This window comes from Panthera tigris, chromosome A3 (assembly GCF_018350195.1).
Source record: "Panthera tigris isolate Pti1 chromosome A3, P.tigris_Pti1_mat1.1, whole genome shotgun sequence".
Classification (NCBI taxonomy): domain Eukaryota; kingdom Metazoa; phylum Chordata; class Mammalia; order Carnivora; family Felidae; genus Panthera; species Panthera tigris.
In genome coordinates, this window is record NC_056662.1 from 125,830,309 (window position 1) to 125,855,657 (window position 25,349).

The following is a 25,349-nucleotide window of genomic DNA, read 5'->3' on the forward strand; positions in this document are numbered from 1 at the left end:
ATATGTACATCGTATGGGCATTTAAAATTTAGGTTACTAAAATATGTGAGTGCTAGCTCAAACTTTAAACTGTGGTTATTTTACCAGAAAAATGCCATTCTTGGTAAATACACTGTCAAGTTTTTCTAATGTCTGGTCTTCGAAGCAAATTTACTATTTTCATGTGTACAGTAAATGCATATCATTTATAATTTTTTAAACTATTAAAGGATATTTGGAGGATTCTTAAAAGGAAACTTACAACAAAATCAATGTGTTTAAGAGGCACTCAGCTGATTTAGCTCACATATTTGACATTCCATAGTTTAGATGGCCTTAGAGACTCAAAAATGCTTCAACTAATGTACATTTACCAATAGTTAAAATCAAACATGACATTCACATCTGACATATCTCTAGGCATCTGGGCAAAAATACACATGGAGTGACATGAGTCATTAAAGAGTAAAACACATCATATTTATTGATATGGAATAATTTCTAAGATACATTAATATATTGGCACAGAACACCTCCGGAAGGATCTACAAGAAATTAGACACTGTGCTTGCCTCTAGATATAAGAACTGGAGTCTGGTCATTAGGGTAGAAAGCCGACTGACTTTTTCACTCTATACTTTTGGACTGTTTCACCTTTTTAATTAACCATTGAAATTCCTACCTTAAAAAATAACTTAAACATACACACACACACAATCTGTTGAATTAGGCTTAGGTGGGATCCTTGAGAGCAGAGGACTGATTGCCTTTATTTAGGATTCCACTTGCCTAGGATTTTATATATAGTGACTGCTCTACAAACATGACACTTTTCTAAAACAGGTAAACTTGATTCAAAGCATTTTATATATATATATTTAAGGAAATGTTCAAAAAAAATAAAATCACAACCTCAGAAAAAGCACAAAAATTCACAAGTATTCCAAATTTAATTTTAAAACATAGCATAATGTAATAAATACTAGATAAATAAGCCACAATTTCATCTCCAGTCTTAGGAAAACCTCTTTGTTACTCTGGACTTGTTTTCTAATCTATAATATAATGATGCCAGTGTATAAATGGGGAGGTTAGAGTATAAACATTTTAGATATTAAAGAGTTTGGACAGGTATAATGCTGTACAATTCATTTTTGTTTTTAATGTGTTTTTTATTGTGATATAATTAATGTGATATAATTCACATACCACAGAATATATCTATTTAAATCACACCATTCAATGGTTTCAGTAAATTCAGAATTTTGCAACCATCACTGCAATCAACTTTAGAACATTTTCCTTATCCACCCACTTCCCCAAAAAACCATCCCGTTAGCATTCATTTTCCCTTCTCCATCCTCAACCTCCCCTCCTCTCCCACATCCCCCATAGCCTTTGGTAACCATGAGTCTACTTTCTGTTTCTACAGATTATAGATTTACCTATTTACCTATTTGGAATTTTGTACATAGATTGAATCATACATGTCATCTTTTCCAACTGGCCTCTCATTTAGCATGCTTTCAAGGTTTATCATATTGTAACAGGTAGCAGTACTTCATTTTCTTCTTATTGCCAATATTCCACTGTATTGATATACCACATTTTGTTTACCCATTCATCAGTTGATGGACATTTGGGTTGTTTCCACTTTGGGGCTATTATGAATTATGCTGCTATGGACATATGTGTAAAGGTTTTTGTGTGGACACAGGTCTTCATTTCTCTTGGGTATATTTTTGGAAGTGGTTCTGCTGGATCATATGGTAACTATGTTTAACCATTTGAGGAACCACCTAACTTTTTCCAAAATGGCTGCCCCATTTTACATTCCTACCAGGATAGGAGGGTTCCGATTTCTCCACATCGTCACAAACACTTGTTGTTATCCGTCTTCATGATTCTGGCCATCCTATTAGGTGTAATGTAGTATCTCATTGTGGTTTTGATTTATATTTTTCTGATAACTAATGACTTTGAGTTTTTCCATGTGCTTACTGGCTATTTGTACATCTTCAGAGAAGTGTTTATTCAGATATATTTATTCATTTGTTTTTTTGAGTCGTAAGAGCTATTGAGACACGTTTCCAGTTACAAGTCCTCTATCACATTTATCATTTGAAAATATTTTCTACTTTTTTATGGGTTGTTTCTTCATTTTGATGGTATCCTCTGAAACACAAAAATTGTTGGTTTTAATGAAGTACGATGTATTTACTTTTGTTGTCTGAGCTTTTGGTGCCAGATCTAAGAAATCTTTACCTAATCCAAAGTCACAAAGACGTATGTCTATGTTTTCTTCTAAGAGTTTTGTAGTTTGCAACCAGGTCTTTGATCCATTTTTGAGTTAATATGGTATGAGGTAGTGCTCAAAACTCATCCTTTTGCATATGGATATCCAGTAGTACCAGTAGAATTTCTCAAAGAAAACTGTTTCTCCATTGAACTGTGTTGGTACTCTGGTTGAAAATCAACTGAACATAAATGTTAGGGTGTATGTCTGGACCCTCAATTCCATCCCATTGATCTATAGGTCTACCTTTATGCCATTATAGCACATTCTTCATTACTGAAACCTTATAGTAAGTTTGAAATCAGAATCAGGAAGGGCAATTTCTCTCATTTCTTTTTTTTAAAAATTGTTTCATCTATTCTGTGTCCCTTAAATTTCCATATGGATTTTAGAATCAGGTTGTACTCTGGTGCAAATAAATCAGCTGGAATTGATGGAGATTGCATCGAATCTGGAAACTAGTTTGGGCAATATTGCCATCTTAATATCAAGTGGTCTGATCCAAGAACAGGAGATGTCTTTCCATTTATTAGGTGTTCTTTTTTTTGAACAGTATTTTGTAGTTTTGAGTAAAAATTTTACACTTCTTTTGTTAAATTAATTCCAAAGTATTTTATCCCTTTTGATGCTATTGTGAACAGAATTTACTTAATTTCATTAGTATTATTCACTGTGGGTATATAGAAATATAATTGATGTTTGCATATTGATCTTTTATTTATTAGTTCTAATAGTTTTTAGTGGGTTCATTAGAATTTTGTAGATACAAGATCTTGTCATCTGCAAATAACAACAGTTTTACTTTTTGCTTTCCAACCTGGTTACCTCTAGTTTTTGAATGCTAAATAAATTTATGTAAAACTTAATATTTAGAGTTATTGAAGTTAATATTGTACAAATTCACTTTTATTTTTTAAAAAGAAAGGAAATAAAGTGCTACAGAAAGAAAAAAAAGAAAACAGAAAAGCCAATAAATTGGAGGAAAGAAACCTGGTTCCCACACCATTATTAATTAGCTGTGTGATCCTGAGCAAATTTCTAAGTCTCTTCTCATTATACATTCTATCTTGCAGATCTTTTTCCATTTGGCATACTGCGAACTCCCGGGGTTATGTAAGAAGTAGCTTTCCTCAGTTTAGTCAGCCATTATAACCATGATTTTTCCTAATTATTTTGAGCATCTTCCTCCTTTTCCATTTTTGTCCCTCATGAAAAGAATAAGATTAGCACAACTGGAAGAGCACCCTAAATGTATCTTCATATTGAGAGAAAATACAACTCTCAGGAAAAGCACAACAGAAGACATTGAGAAAGAGTAGGCAATTACAAAGAGTTATCCTCTTGGGAACAAGCTGAAATAAAAAAAACAAAACTTTAGAGGTTTGTGAACAAAATGAATAAAAGTGAGCAAATAGATGAAGCATTTTCCTAGTACTGTATTAACATTTTAAAGCTTTACCTAAAGAAAAATCAAGAACGATATAAAAATGGAAAAGCATGTTTTAGAAATGTACATTATCTGAAGTTTTTCTCACAAGGATCACCTTTTAAAACCAAAGTTTTAGGTAACGTCTTTTATTAAAATTTTAATTAAAAATGGAAAAGAGTGTCTCATGACATACAGAAGCACATTACATTTTTATGCCAAATGCAGATTATGTGTTTATGGTACTAAAATACTACGTTATATTTAAATATTTTTAATTTCATTTCAAGAGTTTTGGAACCTTAGTTTTAATCTTTGACATAAAGGAAGAGGACTACCCAAACAAGTACCACAGTCACCTTTGTCCTTAGGACGCTGTAGAAAACCCAGAGAACCTTTAGCTGCATCTGGGAAACAGTCTTCCTTTCCAGCTGTGTCATAAGCCTGGGCACATTGTTCAGTTTCTTTAATATGTATTTTAGGATTATTCAACTTGTTGGCATCATCTTTCTTGAACGGGGCTGGATAATGCTTCTGAGAATGAGGCTTCATTTTTTGAGTTGTGTATTTAGCTTTCCCAAACACTGGGACACTTTCTTCATCAGAGGAATGTCTGTCAAGGCAAACACTCTTCTTCATTACACTTTTCTGAGTGGTTTGCACATCAACTTTTCTATTATAATCTAAAGCAGTATTTGATGGTCCAACTCTGGAGGTCTTTACTATTACTGGGTTATTGACAGAATAAGGTACAGAAGTATTCATTTTATAGTTTTCTTGAAATAGATAGTCTCCTTTTAGAACTTTAGATTTTCTAGATTCATTTTGCAAATGATTTCCTAGAAGATCCTCTGAAAGATGTGATTGACAATCAGAACCATCGTTAGCAATACAAGATTCTTTTATGGTAACTAGGGACAAAGTCTTCAGGTCGACATTTGGTTGTGCGTTATCCGGAGGATATGATGATTTTATACGTATTCGTTCCTTTAAAGGCAAATCTTGAAGATGTAAATCAGTAATGCCAGAAAGTAGATGTTCTTCAGTATCATCAATCTTTTGAAGATCCCTATCCAATACTTCATTAATGTCTGTGGTGCACCATTCTGATGCAAAGGACGATTGTTCTGGGATATTTTTAAAATTTTCGGCGATGGCTGTTTCAAGTTCGGATTTTAAACCATGAGAGGAAGTGTTTCTTGGAATAGCTGGAGAATTACTAAAAGAAGTACCTTCCCAGTCAATGGTGCTTAAGTGTAGATCAGCGATCACCGATACATTATAGGATGAGGTACTAGGTTGAGTAGATTCTGGAATTAGAGACTTACTGACAGCTGTAATTTGCTGCATAGGCAAAGATCCTGGAGAAAACATTAAATGTTCTTGTGTATTCAAACAAGGGTTATCTTCAGGTAAAAGCAAGCTATTCAATGATGCAGAAATAGATTTCTGGGATAATGGACAATGAGGGGTAATTTCCAAATTTAACTTGGAATTCTGCTTAGAAACGATGTCACATGTGGGGTTTAAAGTCATCTGTGACTGGAAATTCTTATTATCTGATTCTGGCCAATTGTTTTCTTTATGCTTAATTTTCAAGCCTGAAAAGAAAAAAAAATACAGCATTATTAAAATCGATTTCATTTTCCCTACCTTGAGTAAATAAATAAAGAGCGCAGATCAGAAGTTTTCTGTATGAGCAATTTTTGCCTTTTTTTGTCTCAGTGTATTCCTAGAAACTATATTATAATCATAACAAAATAATTATTAACAAAATATTATAAAATATTTTCTTTTGGAAACAATGTTATAATTGAATTTTTTTCTCATCAAGTTCTTGGAAGAAAGAAAATGTATTTATAATCCAAAAGATGTTATACATACTAGCTGCTCGCTAAGTGGTTAGTACAATTACTATTAACACTTGGTTTATTTAGCAGTCACAGAGTAGAATGGTTTACTCATGGCTTTAAACGAAATATGTCAAGGGGTGCCTGGGTGGCTCAGTCAGTTAAGCATCCAACTTTGGCTCAGGTCATAATCTCATGGTCTGTGAGTTTGAGCCCTGCATTGGGCTCTGTGCTGCAGCTAAGAGCCTGGAACCTGCTTCAGATTCTGTGTGTGTGTGTGTGTGTGTGTCTCTCTCTCCCCTCTTCTGCTCACGCTTTCTCTCTCAAAAATAAATAAACATTAAAAACATTTTTTTAAATTTTTTTAAAAGAAGTATTTCAAGACAAAGAAGCAAGAGTATAATCCTAGCTCTTGATTTCATAGAACTTTCAGCAAAATATAGACAAGATAGATTCAAATAGAACATAAAACATTTGTGTGTGGTATAAACAGCTATCAAATGTGATACTTACTTTTTTGTTTCTTCCCTTTCATTTCTAAGTTTTGTTTTTGGTAAACAGCAACGATCTCGGGATAAGCTGCTTCAAACAACGATAATTCCTCTATTGTTTTTAGAACCAATTCTCCATGTTTATCTTCCATAGCATAATGTTCTAAAAGATTAAAAATGCAGTAAAAACAGCCTTAACTGAAGGTTTGTAAAATTCAATTTTTCTAGGTAACTAAATCATGAGCAAATCGACAATTCATTACAAATCTTGCTTTACAATATCTCTATTCTAATAATTTATTGATACTAGTGCAGAATTGATTTTCTTCTGCCTTACAAGACCTGGAAAATGATTCCTTTCAAAATTAGAACTTTAAATTCTCTTGCTTTAAAGATTGTACTTACAGAATAGAAAACTTTGTTTAGATAAGGTTAGTTGGTTTGAATTCAGTAGGAGTGTTAAAATTTCCAGAAAAAGAGTGGGAACAGACAGTTTCCTAAAACCACAACATTAACTTTCTTTAGTGGTGGCTTCTGAAAAGAACAGAATTGAGGATATATTCAGGCTCACTGGACTCACAAGTGGCTGATACATGAAAATGAGAATGCTTGCATGTTGAATTTACAATAAGGTATATAAATAGTAGGTTAGGTACTTATGTTTATCCTACATGAGTTCAAAGCTGCATGAGAAGCCACACTATAGTGAAAATATTAGTTGATGAGTTTAAAGTACAAAGAGAGGAAACAGGTAACTTAAACTATTTCCTAGTTAAACAGCTTGCTTACATCTTCTCCCTTAAGCAATAGAACCTACAAGAACGATGCTCGATTCTGGACAGAGGAGATGTACTGCCGAACTGGGTCAATGCTATTTTCTTTCCTGAAAATATACGACAGTTGGTGGAACTGTTCCTAAACAGTCTTCAAAATTCTTCAGCTATTTTCCTGTTATTGCTTAGAGTAGTTTATCTAGTTCTTTATAATTTCATTCTTCAAAATCATCTACAACTTAAACTTTCATTGACAAATCTACTGCCTCATTTATTCACATATAGTCACACAATCTAACTTCAAAGCCAGACAGAAATGAATTTGGAATCACTTTCCATTTTAAATGATCTGTGCTTTCCCTGCCTTCAGTTTTGGAGGTAGCTCAGAGTTCACTGCATTTTTGTCTGCAGCAAAATAAGAGTAATTTGACAACTATACATCCCCATAAAAACAAAACAGAGTAAAGAAGGAGAAGACAGCAGCATTTTCTTAATAGAAATCAAAACTGCTTCCATATTATATTCTTAAACATTACAAAATAAATGTCAACTTAAGGTATTAAAATAAAATTACTTGACATTTTTAATATTTACTATTCATCAAAACTTATTTAAATAGCACAGGTAAACTATGAAATCAATCCTCAATGAATGTGATATGTCTTTATTTTTTACATACATACATGTTTTATATATGTATACAATATTTGCTAAACATATATGATTAAATGTTACAAAGTTTGCCTAAAGTGAATACATACCAGGCTTTTCCCATTCTATTTCCAAGCATTGAATTCCATTTCTGATTCGGGTTTTAACAATTCTGAAAAACAAATTCTTCTAATGAGGTCCAACTGCAGTAGGTATTTGGAAATTTCCAATTTGTAGATTATTCAATTTCCATTGATTTTTATTCTATTTTTATAATATTCTAAAAATACTATAAAGAATTATGACATAGTTATTCCTCCGACTAGTTATTCAAAAGATAATTTTATTGTTAAGTGTACAGAGTTTGTAATTGTTTTACCCTATCAGATTTCATTATTATTCAGTGTTCCTCTTTTCCATAATAATGATCTTTCTTTTAAAGCCTATTTTTTGTTAATAGGGAAGTTTAATCCAGTTACATTTATTGTGACTACTGATTTAGCTGGACTCATTCGTACATCTTATTTTGTGTTTCTGTTACCAAGCTTTTTCTGTGGTACTTCCCCTCTCCTCCTTCCTGTATTCTTTTGGTTTGACAATTTTACTTTCCTATTTTATGTATTAATTTTGAAGACAGAGATCGTATTTCTGGTGTTTTAGTGGTTACCCTTCAGTGTTTACATGTATACTTTGGAAGTTTTAGTTTATTATCATCATCATATATTAATCATCAAGCATTATGCAGCTATTTATATACATATTTTTCCAATTTATTAAATTAGCTAATACATTTTATTGATTTCTCTTTATTGATTGACCACTGTTTTTTGTTATCCACATCATCCCTCTAGGGTCATTTTTCTTCTTGCTTAGATACATCCTTTAACAGTGGTTTTAATGAGGATCTGTGATTTACTCACCAACCAGTAAATCATGCATTAATGATGTCTAGGTTGCCAATTATTTTTACTCAAAGCTTTGAAATGTTACTCTATCACCTTCTGGCATCTATTAGTGTCATGAAAGATTTGTGTTATCAGACTGACATTCCTTTGTAGTTTATCTTTTTTCTTTGATACTCCCCCCGCCAAATTTTCAGCTTGAAAATTTTCAAACCTTTAGAAAAGTTGCAAGAATAACACAATGAACACTCACATACCCTTCACTGAGTTTCACCAATTCTTAGTTTTTGTTCCTCATTCACTTTACATTTTTGTTCCCTTTCTGGTCCATTGAAATAGTTCTATGGTTAAGCTTGGCTATATCACTTTATGTTTATTTCTTTTAATAATCTGGTATCACTACTCGTTTGAGTAGAAAAGTGTGTGAAGGCACAAAGTTACTATGTTAGGTTGACTATAAGCCCTGAATAAGCTCTTAATATTTTCTACTAGACCTTTACTCCAACTTTATATAATGGAGAGCTACACACCCCACTATTAAAGATATTAAGAAGATTATTTTAGATCATAAGATACTCAAATGGAAACACACAGACTTCTTCATTCAATTCTTTATATTACCGAATTGGCTGTAGTTGATTAGAATTCCTTCTACCAAGCTTTCTTTCTATCATGTCATAGTGGGTCAAAAGCACTAACAATTTCTCACATGCATAGTGACTGGGCCACTCCATTTTTTCAAGAGTAAATCTCTGTAAATATAAAACAAAACAAGATTTTGTTATCTCTTGGAGACAAACAGCACTTTTAAGTGGTATTATTTTTTTCCTATTGAATTATCTTAGTTAAAGCAGGATCAATGAGAATATTCATGGAAAGAATAAGGAGTTTCCTAAGGAGGCAACATTGCACAATGATCAAGTGTGAGGGTTGTCAATTTGAACCCTAGTATGATATTTCTGAGATGTTGGGTAAATTACTTAACCTCTTTTAGCCTCAGGATTTCCATCATAAAATATAACCCAGCTCAGAGATCACAAAGATTAAGTGAAGTTACATGTAATGGGTTAAATATCACAGCAAATTTTAATGTTCAATAAATGTTGGCTGCCATTATTACTACTGCGGTTGGTAGGGATAAGCAACAAGTAGTTACAATTTACTGAACCACTCTGTTTCTCTGGTCACTGTATTAGGGGCTATTATAAATAATATCATTTAATCTTTTTTTTTAATGTTTAGTTATTAATTTTGAGAGAGAGCATGAGTGGGGGAGAAGAGCAGAGCAAGAGAAAGAGAGAATTTTTAAGAAAAAATTTTCAATGTTTATTTATTTTTGAGAGAGAGAGAGACAGAGTATGAGCAGGGGAGTAGCAGAGAGAGAAAGGGAGACACAGAATCTGAAGCTTGCTCTAGGCTGAGCTGTCAGCACAGAGCCCGATGAAGGGCTTGAACCCATGGACAGGACCATGAGATCATGACCTGAGCTGAAGTCTGACACTTAACCGACTGAGCCACCCAGGCACCCCGAGAGAGAGAGAATCTTAAGCAGGCTCCATGCTCATCGTGGAGCCTGACGTGGGGCTCAATATCACGACCGTGAGATCATGACCTGAGCCAAAATCAAGAGCTGGACACTTAACTGACTGAGCCATCCAGGTGCCCCAATCTCATTTAATCTTCACAGTGACTTCATGAAATAAGTAATATTATTTCTATTTTGAGGATAACACATATCCAGGGTCACAGAGTAAGTGATACACTGTCCAAATTTAAAGTTATGTCACTGATTAAAAATCCCAATGTCCTTTGGTGAACACAGCATAATGTATAAACTTGTCACATTCTTAAGGTGTACACCTGAAACTAATGTAACCTTGTATATCAACTATACTGGAAAAAAAAAAAAAATTCCATTGACCTTGTAAACTATACCACCTTTTATAACAACATATTCAATCCTCAAATTTTCTGGGTATGGTCTGCAAAGTATGGTTCCTATGTGGCAAAGGAATGAAAACTAGAAATAAATGCTGAAAAATACATGGGCAGTCAATAGCTGTTTTAAATCTCTTAGACCAAAGTGAGTATCCCTTATCTTCCTAGTATCCCACTACATACTATAAGGTAAGTATTTTCTGATACCTGAAACAATAATAAATCAGGTCTTTGGTACCTGATAACCTTCACCAACTTATCCTTGTTCAGAAGGAATTCTTGAATAACCTAGCAAGAGAAAATAAAATAGGAATTCAGATTTCAAACTTTTTAAAAGAACTTCTGAAATAAAACACACATTTGAGCTATTAGTTATTACCTCATAGAAAGGGAATCCCTCACAACCGCCAGCTTTTCTGAAAATAAATTATATACATGTTGTTAATATAATCAGGCAACTCAGCCTCTAAATTCATCTCATCCAATTTCTGCTCATTTAGTGAAAAATGTTCTTGGATAATATCCTAGTCTTCAAGCTTCTCTTTGAGTAACTATTAAATCACTATCTTCTGAGATAGCCCAATATTTGAACCAAATCAAAAAAAGGATTTTGTGAAATGTTACTAATCTAGACATGGGGGAAGATTATGTGGAAGTAATTTGAGTAGAGATGTATGAATAGGTAAGGACAGAAAAAATAAGTTAAAAAAAACCTTACTTCTTAATGCTGTTCTCTACTGCACTTAGTTGTCTATCATGCTCTGCACGGTGCCACTCACAAGGACAGCAATATTCATAATCATGTGGTTCACAATATCGATCAGTTTTACACAGTTTGCAGCCATTACGTACATGATCCTTAGGTGAACCTTTATGGAAACACAAAGTATGATTTTCACTGTTTTTTAGATTTACTTTCTACACACTTTTTTTTTTTTTTTGCCCTTATCCAAATTTTTAAAAACGAATACTGCCTAGCAAAGTGCCTAGCATATAGAAAGGTTCCAATACATTTAGGTTGAACAGAATAATGAACACTACAGTAATTCTTAAGACAAAATAGATCCTGAGCTATTACACTTACATGACACTATTTTTGTTTCTATAAGTTACTCTTCTATCTGAAAGCGTTAACTTGTAACCAGAAGTTACACATTTACAATAATCAACAATTAAAACTTTGTGGCTTATTTGGTAGCTATATGCAAGAAAAATGGGATATAATTATTAGCATTAAAAAAGATTACTTAATAGAATAATTCATGAAATGGTTTAATGAGAATATTAAAAGAGTATAACAGTTAATTACCTCTGCTAGTTAATTCAGTTACCTCACAGCTATTTTTATTCATTTATTCATTTATTTTTAAAGATTTTATCTTTTAATTAAAAAAAATTTTTTTAATGTTTATTTTTGAGAGACAGAGTGAGAGTGGGGGAGGGGCAAGGAGCTACAGAGGGAGACACAGACACAGAATCTGAAGCAGGCTCCTGGCTCCCAGATGTCAGAGCAGAGCCTGAGGTGGGGGCTCAAACCCATGAATCTCGAGATCATGACTTGAGCTGAAGTTGGACACCTGACCGACTGAGCCATCTAGTTATTCAGAGTTTATTTTTAAGCAATCTCTATACCCACTGTGGGGATCAAACTCACAATCCTGAAATCAAGACTCACATGCTCCACTGACTAAGCCAGCCAGATGCCCCCCTCTACAGCTATTTTTAAACTGCTTGGAACATGAATATACTATGAATGTGGCACAGGTGTGGGGCCCTAGCTCCCTTAGAACGAAAGCATGACCACCTTTAACACTGGTTTGAGAATATAGAAGAGCACATATAATTGATAGAAACTAAAATTGTCATTTTATAAAGTATCAAAAAACTACAGAATGGAATTTTATAAAACATCTTATAAAACTTTTATTTCTTCTATGATTTTGTCTCTAATTTAACAATGTTTCTGAACATATATTAAGACAAATAGATAAAGAATTTCTTTTAAAAGATGAGCTAATAAGATCTCCTAGTCTCTCCTGGGAGTGAAAGGTGTTTCTGATCCAGCATACAGTAATGACATCTTTTTTTTTTTTTTTTTATTTTAACCAAGACTAATGAAGAGGAACCAAGCTATTTTCAATAACAATGAACATGTATTAGAAATTAGTGTTAAGTCACTATCTTCATGCAATAAAAACAAATGCTTTCAGTTCGATATTCCCCTAAGACTTAGCAGGATACATTTTTTTGTTTAAATGGATTTCTATATTCAAAACGTAATTTTAACATCTAAGTAATTTGGTATCATAGTTTAAAACTTCACTTATCCTGTATTTATCACTTACATCACATTATTTCAATTAACAATTATTGAGTGCCTACTATTATATGTGACACACCTCCTGACGCCAAGAATTTTCAATCTACTGAAGAAGACAGGTATGTATGTGGGCATGTAAGAAGTATTATAAGATCAGGATGAGGTGCCTGGGTGGTTCAGTTGGTTAAGCCTCTGACTTCGACTCAGGTCCTGATCTCAAGGTTCGTGAGCTTGAGCCCCACAATGGACTCTTTGCTGTAGCAGAGAGCCCCCACTGGATCCTCTCTCCCCGTCTCTCTCTGCCCCTCCCCAAACGGCACATGTGAGTGTGTGCATGTGTGTGTGTGTGTGTGGGAACGCTCTCTCAAAATGAAGTAAAAATTAAAAACAAGAAAACCAGAACAGGATGTGGGTATCAGACACTTATATTCTAGAGATATCACCCCCTATGTCTGCTTACCTGGATGGGAACACACAGAACAATGGGCCAGTTTTTTAATAACTACTGGCTGTGGATCAGAGAAAGAAGGTTTTTCATTCCACTGAGTAAATCTGTAAAGGAAAATGATTTTAAAAGGAAAACAAAACAAAACAAAACAAAAACAAGGTCACCAAAATGCCATGCTCTCAAAGGTCAGGCTATTCTGTTCCCTTACCACCTGTCTCATTTTCCCTTTGCAGGAGATGAAGTTGCTGGCCCAGCGTGTGAAAACTCTCAGTCTATGTACCTCAATTTAAAAATGTGGTTCCAAAGACAACAGAATTGCAACAGGGGGAAGAGAGAATCAGATAGTCACAGAGGAAAAGAGAAGGAGGACACAGGAGGGGGAGGAGAGGGAGGAGGCAGGAGAGAGAGGAAGGGTGAGGGAAGAGAGAAAAAGAGTATGTGTATATGTGTTCACGTGTATACTCTTGTATTCATTTTTTTTTTTTTTTAAAGAATCCTAAGTTAGGCAGCAATACGTAGAGAGAATGAGATGTATATACCTGTTTGATCTCTCTTCTGTGTGCCAGAGTATAAAGCAAATAGAATCATGTACATGAACATTACCCTGTATCAGGAATTGGGAGCAGGGTAAAGGATAAAACTAAATAACTAAATAGAACATCAAACTTCTGGGTAAAAATTGGTTAAAAAATCTAGACCATTTGAAATTATCATTTTCTTAATCTCTTATGCAAGCAGCAAAAACATTACCTGAGTGATTTTAAAGAAAATGCTTTCTGCTAAAATGTCCACTGAAGAAAAAGTTAATTTTATTTTTGGCCAAAATTCTAGGTAACATAAAACCACCAAGGGGATAGTTAAGTATTCATCATAAAACATAAGTGCTCTGAATTATATTCCTCTGCTTATAGAAGTTAAAGTTCGAATAAAAAGCTGAATTATCTCTTTAGTACCTTGTGCAGGATCTGACACTAGGAGTTATTATTTGGCTTTTGGAATTTCTGATTCATTTATTACAAAGACCAAGTATAAGCTTGCTAAAAATTAGCATTAATAGATGCTGGAGAAATACACAGAAACTTCAAATGTGGAAGAAAAAAAAAACCTAGGGGGAAAGTCAGTCTAAATTAATCAGTTAGAATGGCACATAATGATAATGTAATTTTATGTAATGTAATAAAATGTAATTTTATTCTCTTCAAGTGTTCAAACATTTCATAAAATGTTGCCAAAAATACATACTTGCTGAAACTATTACAATAAGAATGATCTGTAGTTAGTCAAGTGCCATACCTTCTTGTTTTTTATTCTTTATATTATTCTTCACATTCCCAAATGATTCCAGGCCAAAGTATATCTTTTTTTTCCTGCTTTGGCATCATATTCACTGATACCAGTAATGGATATATTGAAGTCTTAGATTTATCAGTAGCTTTATAGCTTTCGAAGGAGCACAACAATTTCAAGTTTTTTTCATGGCCATTCCTTCTTGATTTCTACAACTTAATGTTTCTTTTCATGCACTCACCATCTCAAACCTATTGGAGGCCAAGACTGCTTTAAGTCTCCTAGTATCCGAGTTCCTTCTTATTCATTTGACACTTTATCACTAATATTAATTTAAAAATATATATTAAATAATTAATATTAACATAGACTGTTGCTTTCATTAAGTAAACATAATTCACATGGTTTCAAAACTAAATAGCACAGTTGGTAAACTTCCATATATTCTGTACCTTAATTGTCTTGAATCCTCAAATTGTATAGACTAAATCAATTAGAATTTATATATTACTAAATATGTGGCTATAGAAGAAAGGGCACTCAAGGAAAAATTTTGATCAAGTGTTACTTATTAAATATTTGCAATATGTCAGGCATTTCACTTATAGAGTATATGATATCAAAATATTTTATATAGAAAATACTTTTAAATAAAAATTATTTTACAGTTATGTTTACCTTTACTTGGTGGCAAAATAGTCTAAAATAGCCTGTGGTAAAAGCCCGAGGTTATAAATAAACACATTTGGCATCTTACTACTTGTGTTTGTAGTGACCTAATAATGAAAAAAATACAATATGGCTTAGGACACATACTTTCATCCTTTCTTTAAAAAAAACCTCACAATAAATAAAAATCAGTGATTTTGTTTATTTATTATTATTATTTTTTAAATCCGTGATTTTAAATGAAAATATAGAGGAGCTTAAAAATACAAAACTCTGTCTCAGAAAGCATAATACTTTTTGAAATATTTACTATTCAGTTCAAAAAGAATAAATGTCTAATGTCACAAGAAAGTTTTAGTTACCTTTGAAGTAAACTTTGCCCTTTCAAAATCTGTATAAGTTTTAATGCTTGCTCTTTTCCAACTCCAGGGACTCCCTTTCAGAAAGTGGAAAAGAAATGCCAATGTTAATCACAGGGGAATGGAGAAATAAAGTATGGCATATCCTGCAGTCTGAGATGGTGCAGCTGACAGAATAAGGTAACTAGGTCACGATAGGAAAAGACGTGCAAGGTACACTGCCATGTGTAAAACAAAGATTGCAGAATAGCTCACCCTGTGACCTAGATTTGTAAGTAAAATAACTACTACATCATCCATTAATCTATGCAAACAACAAAGTCACAGGGTTATATACTTAACTGCTGACAGCATTTATTTTAAGGGAGGGAGGAAAAGAATTTTAGAAGGCTTTTACTTTTTATGTTAATTACTTTACTTTGATAATCTTTTAATTTGATCTATTTCAAGTTATATTTGTAATCAGAAAAAGCATGTTCATTTACTTTGATGAACATTTAATATTTAAAAACTCGGATATCAAAAGAGAACAATGTTCTTCCAAGTTAACTCTTGAAATGAAAACTTAAGAAAAATTAAAACAAGTGTTAAGTGTCCAACACACAATAAAATGTCAATAAATGTATATCTGCAGGACAATTTCTTGTTTGAGTCGTCCAGTTCCTAGAGAAGTTTATGCATGTATCCTTATAAGCAGGGCTGCCATTTAGCAATGTGCACTGGGACAGACACACCAGTGTTAAAAACACTTCCTAATCGGTTAATAAATATTCATGGCACAAGCATCCTAAGTGCCTGCTGGCAAAGGGGTCTCCCCTCCAGTCTGAATTTCCTTCCCAACCCACTTAGAGTCAGGATCAGCTACTAAAAGGGCCACACCTGGCGTAAGAGTGGTTCCCAGAAGTCTGTTTCATGGCCACAGCCTATATCTTTGCATACAGGTTGCTACAGATTTTGTATACCACCCTTCTTATATTAGCATTTAGCTACATCTTAAGTTTTTTGAAGGTAAATCATGTTAGTCCAAAAGTCTTACAAATCTTTAAGTAGAACAATATAAATGGATAGTGGTTTCGTTACAAAGGATAGAAAACGTGAAAATAGCTAAGGTTAATGCATAATGTAACACCACTATAGCTAAAATTGGTTTCTGTGAGTTTAACTTTGCGAATTTTTTCTTACTTTCAACATTCAGCTGTTTCTAGACTTTAATTATTATATAGTGACATACGGGAAATAAAAATCTTCTATTTCAGAATGAGAACTATAATGAAATAATTATTTTTGTGTTATTTAAAAGTTTCCCTCCTCCTGCTTCCTTTAGTTACTACTTAAAAGAGTGATTTCTCTAAGTCAGTCAGAGACAGATATGATATGTTTTCACTCATATGCGGATCTTGAGAAACTTAACAGAAGACCATCGGGGAAGGGAAGGGGCAAAAAATACTTACAAACACAGAGGGAGGGAGGTAAACCATAAGAGACTCTTAAATACAAAACAAACTGAGGGTTGATGGGGGGTGGGGGAGAGGGGAAAGTGGGTGATGGGCACTGAGGAGGGCACTTGTTGGGATGAGCGCTGTGTGTTGTATGTAAGCCAATTTGACAATACATTATATTAAAAATAAATTTAAAAATAGTGATTTCTCTGATCACTGAGGACATAAGTTAGAAATGAGGGTTAATAATTTTAGTATCCTATTTTTTCCCTCTCCCCTAAGCTCTGATAAAAAAAAAAATGTATATATATATATACATGTATACATATATATATACACATGTATATACATATATATGTGTGTGTGTGTGTGTATATATATATATATATATATATATATATATATATATATATATATGTCATTCTTCTTTAGACTTCTCTTGGGGATTGGGGTGCCTGGGTGGCTCAGCTGGTTAAGCATCTGACTTCAGCTCAGGTCACGACCTCGCGGCTCATGAGTTCATGCCCTGCATCGGGCTCCGTGCTGACAGCTCAGAGCCTGGAGCCTGCTTTGGAATCTGTGTCTCCCTCTCTTTCTCTGCCCCTCCCCTGCTTGCACTCTGCCTCTCTCTCAAAAATAAACAAACATTAAAAAATAAATAAAATTATAGACTTCTCTTGGGGATGGAATATGTAGTCTAACAAGGGATTCAGTAAGAATACAGAAATGATCAGTAAGGACATGATGACAGGACTACATACTAAGAACTACAAGACAAATCATTCAATATTTTTAAATATACTTAAGAATGGGGTTATCCTTGTAATGCTTAATTTATCACTCACCTATTAGTATACCTATTTGTTTATTGTGCATCTTAAATAAAATGTTTTCATGAATAAAACTCAGTGCAACGCTAAGAAGCAAGGAGGGATGAATGGCTTACCCCAATAATTATATTGCCTAGCAACAGTAATAACATTGAGCATGTGCAGTTGGAAAGCCGGAAGGAAGACTGAAAACCACAAAATACACAAAACAGTGATAGAAACTAATATTGGTATGATATGAGAAAAGAGTGATCCCTACACATTTTTAAAAGGGTGGTAAAACTTGAATGTGAATCTCTTAGTCTAGAGTTAAAGTCTTGATCTTCAAGCTGTGGGACTAGTTACTATTCCATTCTCATTTGCAACATTCAGTGTCACAAGGAACCAGCTTTTTAATGCCACTTGAAATGCTGGTTCTTTTAGTTACTGAGTTGTTTATTATGCCTAAAATTATACTCTAAGGTTATTAATCATATAGCCATATTATTTTCATATTTATGCAGCATGTAAGACATCAAAAAAGATACACTGGGACCAGTAAGTAAATACGACAATCTAAGTGTACCTTGGGGAGATAATCACAGCCAAGTAGTATCGCCAGTCCGACCATAGCCTCTCTATCCAAACCTAGTTTACTCTTGATAGATGGCATTGTGTAACAATCAACATGTGGATCCTGGAAGAAAGTACGGATTTAGTTTCATCTTCAAACAGTAAACATTTATACATTAAGCATTACAAAAACTAATTGGTCAGAGTTCTCTCTAAATGCTTAATTATTCCTTAAAGTTAAGTGGGAAAAATTGTGCTGATCACCAGGATCTTCAGACTCCAACACTTCAATATCCGGAAATAAAGTCATAGTTTCAAAAATGGCTTAAAAAATAAACTATTATAGTCAAAATGTTCCTCTTCATTATTTTTGATGTTTTACAAAATATTTTCAATTTGCAAAATTACACACTGTAAAGTGTGTATTATAAAAAGTAAACATTCCCAGTAAGTGCATCATCTAAAATTAACTATTATTGGGGCCCCTGGGTTCAGTCAGTTAAGCATCTGACTTTGGCTCAGGGCATGATCTCACAGTTCGTGAGTTCAAGCCCCATGTCTGGCTCTGTGCTGACAGTGAGGAACCTGAAGCCCAGAGCCCACTTCAAGTTCTGTGTCTCTCTCTCTCTCTGACCTTCCTGCTCACACTTTGTCTCTCTCTGTCTCAAAAATAAATAAACACTTAAAAAATTAACTATCATTAATAGTGTAGCGCATATTCTTTCAAAAAACACTTTGACACGTAAATACAAATATTTATTATTAGCTATATTTTTAAGCAAAAATAGAATTATATGGAAGTGCTACTTTGTAACATGTTTTTGCTTGCTAATATATCTTTAATATCAGTAATACGTATCTTTTTAATGACTGCTTGTTATTACATTATAATGGACTCTGAGGCAATGTTTCTCAGTGAGCACACAATGAACATTTTCAGAGAGGTAACAGAATTGTCTGGCAAGAGGTTTTTAGCTTTCCGGGCTCCAATCTACCAAATGTCTGTTGTCTTGGCCAACTTTGAAAAGTTACAACCAAAATTTCCCCTGACCTCTCTGAGAACCATGGCTGTATTCAACCATTCCCTAGAAATGGGCATTTGGGTTGTCTGCCACATTTTTGTAATTACTAATAATGTTGCAATTAACATCCTCATACATCTCTTCTTGCATATTTGGAGGTGTTGTTGAAGATAAATTACTAAAAATGGAAATCTGGGGTCAAAGCAAAACATTTCATATGCATTTTTATAATATATTATCAAAACATTTAGAATTAAACCATGTGAAACAAATCAAGCCCTTAAGAGAGAAATGCACATTCAAAGAAAATGAACTATGCTTCAATGATATTTGTAACAACAGTAAACATTTATTTCATTTAGCAATTGCTGTGTGCCAGGTATTGTGGTAATCATTTTACACATATTGTTTCATTCCATCATTTAATAATCCCTTTTAAAAAGGTACTTTGTGAAACAAATGCTGACAGAGAGAAACAAAGGTACCTTGGTATTCATAGAGAAATTCCTATAAACAGTCTGGGCTCCATATAGGAAAGCATCCCCATCGTTGGTGAGGCAGCCGTCCACATAACCACTGGCATTAAGATAAGCACACATGGCTTCAGCTTCCCCAGCAGCTTGGACCCAGGGAATTCCTAAGCATTCCAGCATATCAAGGCACTGGAAAGAAAACGTAGGAGCAAGATATCTAAGCCCATTTTTATTGCTCTTTCTTTCAGTGTTTAACTGATTTCTATATGACAAATATTAACTATTTAAGTGTTTTACAAATTCTGATATTTAAGAAATAACTGGAAATTTGAATACTGAATACTTTATGGCATTACAGAATGATTGCTTAACTTTAGGTGTGACAATAAGAAATGTACTGTGGTTATGTTTTTGTTTATTTTTAAGAGTCTTTATCTTTTAGACAAAGATAATGAAATATTGAGACTGAAGCAATATTGTGTCTGGGATTTGCTCCAGAACGACATGGGAGAAGGGACTGAGTGGGGACATAGGTGAAACAAGAGTTGATAATTGTTTAAGATTGATGATAATTGTTTAATTACTTTTGTGTTGATTTAAAATTTTCCATAATGAAAACTTAAAAAATTTTAACTTCCATTAAAAAGTAATCCATATTCAGGATGCCTGGGTGGCTCAGTCAGTTAAGTGCCTGACTCCTGATTTTGGCTCAGGTCTTGATCTCATGGTACTCACAGTTCGTGAGTTCGAGCCCCACACTGGGCTCTGTGCTGACAGTGCAGAGCCTGCTTGGGATTTTCTCTTTCCCTCTCTCCCTGCCTCTCCCCCATTTGTGCTGTCTCTCTCTCTCGAAATAAATAAACTTTAAAAAAGCACTCCACATTCAATTAAAAATTAATTTAAAAATATTCAATTTGCATTTTGGTCAATGTTATCTCAAGATTAAAGAGAAATATCTTCTAAATGATTAATAGTTAATCACAGTAAGATTTAATATCTGCAAAATAACAAAAATTCTTCTCCCATGATGGGAGCTCTTCCCATGAGCTCTTCCAAAGAAGATACTATTATCCAATTTTACTTGAGACCTTAAGGTTCTTTTTTCTTCCTCTATCATGTCTGTACAATGAAACTCTCATGTTGTGGGAAACCAAGTAGGAGCCAGTTGTTGATTTGCTCCTAGACGTCAATTGTCTGTGCGAGCGATTTCTTTCTATCAATTTGCTGACTCATGAACAATCCTCTATGAGTTTTCCTTGCATTATGAGTTGAATCTGGATGAACAGCTTGTAATTTAGCCTTATAGCCTACTGCATTGTTTCTTGTCATTTTCACATTCCACATTGAGAAATACTGGGTATGGTGAGGAAAATGGCCTTTTTACCGGTAGTTTTAGAGACTGATAAAGTAAATATCATCCATTGCTTTAACTGATTGCTTGCATGCTACATTACATAATACAAACCTCTGCTAGATGTTGTCCAAGGTGGACAAGGTTCAAAAAGACAAAGTACTGTGTTAGAAAAAAAGAGTACTTTCCAGGACTCTGGCTGGGTGACTTTAGGGAGATAGTTTCATTACAGGGGTTGCTTCTGCCTTCCTTTAAATAAGAATTATCTTTTCATAATAAACAAAAGAATTTGGAAGTTATTTTAGATTCCTGCATTGTCATTCCAATTCTTCAAAAACCAGCACAGAATTTGGAAGGCTGGTTGTAGATTTTGCTACCCTAAGTGTCTGTCACGTGGGGTGGTATTGGAGGAAGACTAATTTGTGTTTTCATGCTTATACCTAAGAGACTGCAGTGGGTTAGCAGGAAGTAGGGCCTAGAAACTGAGGGTACAGAAATATAAAAATGAAAGTTTTATTCATTCAGGCAATACTGAACACTCACACAAAATGCTTAAGGACATCACAATTACTACAATAAAGAAACAGAAATGGAACAATTTTCTCAAGAAGAGATGGACATCTTTTTTGTTTTATACTGGGTATTAATGCCCTGAGTATACAGACCATGGATATTTCTAGGAACAGACTATACAAGAAATAATTAGAATCCAGTACAGATATTTTCTTCAACTACTGACAGTCATTAAGGTGGAAAAAGTCACCAACTGAAAACTATTTTTTAAAATCTTATGTGAATAGAAAATAAAATTTCAAGAAAAAATGATTAATTTATACAATATTGTTTAAAAGAAATGAACTTTTTAACCATAATTAAAAAGAAAACAGGGATATGAATTAAAAGCAAATATAATAAAAAGTTTATATCCTTAACATAAAGAAAACAAAAGAAAAAAATTTCTTGATATTGGGGTTGTGAGTTTGAGCCCTGCATTGGGTATATAGATTACTTAAAAATAAAATCTGGGGCACCTAGATGGCTCAGTCGGTTGAGCAACCAATTTTGGCTCAGGTCATGATCTCATGGTTCACGATTTCGAGCCCTATGTTGGGCTTGGGCTTGGGCTTGGGCTTGGGCTTGGGCTCGGGCTCACAGCTCACAGCTGTCCCAATACCACTTGGGATTCTCTGTCTCCCTCTTTCTGCCCCTCCCCATCTTGCACTCTCTCAAAAATAAATGAACATTTAAAATAAAAAAAAAAATCTTAAAAAAAAGAGACCAATATATATTAAATATATATTATATGTACTCCTACATATTACATAAACAAAGAAATATCTTTGTTTTTATATACTAAATAATACAAAGATAAACCTCCTACCACCTGATGTTCTTTGGGTGTACTGAAACTGCTTATCTCATATCTGTGCTGATGGAAAGTGACTGGCGAGAGCTATAAAATCATTCCTAAACTTTGGTCTGTCTGTCTGTCTGTCTGTCTATCTATCTATCTATCTATCTATCCATCCCACTTTGGGTAATTATGTTAAAATCTCAAATCACAAGAAAAAGCTATGTACACAAAAAAATCTTCATAAGTTCACATGTAATAGAGAACTGAAAAGCAAACCATATATGAAATGATGAGGGATGATTTCAGAGCTTTTTATAGTATTTCATACATGTTGCACAACCATTACAAGTGATGGATTTGGAAAGAATGTGGCAACAGGCATACAAGGGTATGATAAGTTAAAAGTCCAAGATAGAGGCACCTGGGTGGCTCAGTCGGTTAAGCAGCTGACTTTGGCTCAGGTCATGACCTCATAGTTGGTGGGATTGAGCCCTGTGTCGGGTTCTGTGCCGATGGCTCAGAGCCTGGAGCCTGTTTCGGATTCTGTGTCTCCCTCTCTCTCTCTCTGCCCCTCCCCCGCTAATGCTCTGTCTCTCTCAAAAATAAACATAAAAGAAAAAGTCCAAGATAAAAATCACTTGTGCACTATTAAAGGCAAGTTTAAAAAGTATATACATTTGAAGAGAGGCAAAATAATAGTTGGTTTTTATTTTTTTCATTATATATTTCATTATAGATGATCTCTCCATTCCTTCTATAAAAACACATATTTTGTAATATATAAGTATATTAAAATATAACAATAAGTACTTTTAAAAATTAGAAAGTCCTAAATATATATTCTATATATGAACTATCATTAATTCTGAATGAGTGAAGTATGAATTAATTAGATCTCTATTCTGGGAATTCTTTAAGTGCTGAAGATGTCACAACAGGTAACATGTATTAACTCCTTACTATGCAGTGGTTGCTTTAAATATCAGATATTTTTAATTTTTCTAATTTTCACCCTATCCCTGCAAAGTGCTACTTTCCTCATTGCACAGGATAGGAAATGAGGCAGATATAATTTAAAAATCTTGCTCAACATCTCAGAATTTCTATATGCCAGAGCCAGGGCTTGAACTTGGTCAGTTTCACTACAGAATATCAACTTGTCTCTATACACACTGGCCTTCTATTTACAGTAAGTTTAGTGAGTATTAAAGATAATTATATAACAACCTTTATCAGAGTAAAATGTACTCACCACTTCATATCACAATTATTGAATCATATCTAAATGCTCACCTCTTTTAAGACTGATTTAAAATGTGATCTCCCTGTTTTCTGAGACCATGTTTTTCCAGAAGGCCCATACCGAGTCTGATTCCTCCTGCTTATGACATCAGCTTTCAGCTTTGGGGGTTCCCCTTCCATAACGAACACCAGTTTTACATCCATTAGCGTTAAATATGAGATACGAAAAAATAAGTTCCTTAAATATAAAAATTAATAATATATTAATCTTCATACATTGATAGTGAAAGTCTACACAGCAGTATGACATAATGGCAAGAACATCAGACTAGTATCAAAAAGGTTACATACATGCAATAACATTTTATTTATTAATATTTTGCTTTAAGTGAACTGAGAAAACACTAAATGTTTTTAAGCAAGAGAGATTTATGATTGTTCTAAGTGCTACATGGAAAACAGTTTGGAGAAGGAGGAGGCCAGGAACTGAGGGAGGAAAACTCATGAGGAGGTCATTTCAGAACAGATGAGAGGATGGTGGCAGTGAGGTGGTGCCTCTGGACATTGACCAAAGTTTATGAACACATGGTATATTCTGGAAGTAGAGCTGGCAAGACTTTCTGATAGATTGGATGTGAGGAGGGGTCAAACAGAGAGAATGGCTCCCAATTTTCTGGCTTCTAGTCGCCAAAGCATCCTAGTGGCTATGTTAAGCAGGCAGCTAGGTCTTTGAATCTGGAGCTCAAAGAGTAAGAAGTACAAATTTGTGAGTCATCAATTTAGAGATGGCAGAGGCAGACATGTTAATATATTTTAAAATCTCAAAACGTAAAGCAACAATAAACAAAGTGGAAACAAAACCAAGATGTCATCTGCTGATACAATCATACATTTATATCCTAAGAACTTTTACTCTACCTGAGGTGGGGCTTCAGGACTGTTCCAATCATTTTTTTGACTGTCTGTGCTTCACATACCCAGAGACTCAGATCAACCGCAATGGTTTTCCCACGAAGATTATGCAAGTGGATGTGTTGTTTAACAGGCTCCAAAATTTGCCACAAGTCATTCACTCCCATTCTGGTGATTATCTGCTGTTATTTGAAACACACTTCAAAAGACTGTTAAAAGACACAGAAGCTCAGAATAGAAATTCAAATAATATATGTTTGTTTAGGATAATTCATAAATAGAGAATTTATTTATTTATTTATTTATTTATTTCAGACGTCAGCCTTTCCTTTGTTTTTTCTTTTATTACGAAATGTATTGTCAAATTGGTTTCCATACAACACCCAGTGCTCATCCCAACAGGTGCCCTCCTCAATGCCCATCACCTACTTCACCTCCTTCGCACCCCGCATCAACCCTCAGTTTATTCTCAGTTGTTTTTTTTTTTTTAATTTTTTTTTTTTAACGTTTATTTATTTTTGGGACAGAGAGAGACAGAGCATGAACAGGGGAGGGGCAGAGAGAGAGGGAGACACAGAATCGGAAGCAGGCTCCAGGCTCTGAGCTGTCAGCACAGAGCCCAACGCGGGGCTCGAACTCATGGACCGCGAGATCGTGACCTGAGCTGAAGTCGGACGCTTAACCGACTGAGCCACCCAGGCGCCCCTCTCAGTTTTTAAGAGTCTCTTATGGTTTGGCTCCCTCCTTCTCTAACTGCCCCCCATCCCAACCCCAAGTCAGCTTTT

General features: G+C 34.2%; 1 protein-coding gene across 5 annotated transcripts in view; it reads right to left on the reverse strand.

Annotated features, from left to right (window-relative positions):
* Positions 1-3,220: 3,220 nt before the first annotated feature.
* GEN1 (GEN1 Holliday junction 5' flap endonuclease) overlaps positions 3,221-25,349 on the reverse strand; it is a 29,345-nt gene continuing 7,216 nt past the window's right edge. For 2 of the 5 annotated variants that reach the window (XM_042982457.1, XM_042982456.1), the window contains exons 2-14: positions 24,571-24,773; positions 23,704-23,890; positions 19,718-19,894; positions 18,224-18,334; positions 15,393-15,466; positions 13,087-13,178; positions 11,025-11,175; positions 10,686-10,722; positions 10,514-10,594; positions 8,990-9,120; positions 7,577-7,638; positions 6,065-6,205; positions 3,221-5,302 (exon numbers count right to left, since the gene is read on the reverse strand). In XM_042982457.1, the coding sequence (XP_042838391.1) occupies positions 3,987-5,302; positions 6,065-6,205; positions 7,577-7,638; positions 8,990-9,120; positions 10,514-10,594; positions 10,686-10,722; positions 11,025-11,175; positions 13,087-13,178; positions 15,393-15,466; positions 18,224-18,334; positions 19,718-19,894; positions 23,704-23,890; positions 24,571-24,731 (2,721 nt within the window). In that variant the 5' untranslated portion in view covers positions 24,732-24,773 and the 3' untranslated portion in view covers positions 3,221-3,986. Of the gene's footprint in view, positions 5,303-6,064; positions 6,206-7,576; positions 7,639-8,989; positions 9,121-10,513; positions 10,595-10,685; positions 10,723-11,024; positions 11,176-13,086; positions 13,179-15,392; positions 15,467-18,223; positions 18,335-19,717; positions 19,895-23,703; positions 23,891-24,570; positions 24,774-25,349 lie in introns of those variants that run through there. The other 3 variants (XM_007080706.3, XM_042982458.1, XM_042982460.1) reach the window with 3 other exon arrangements.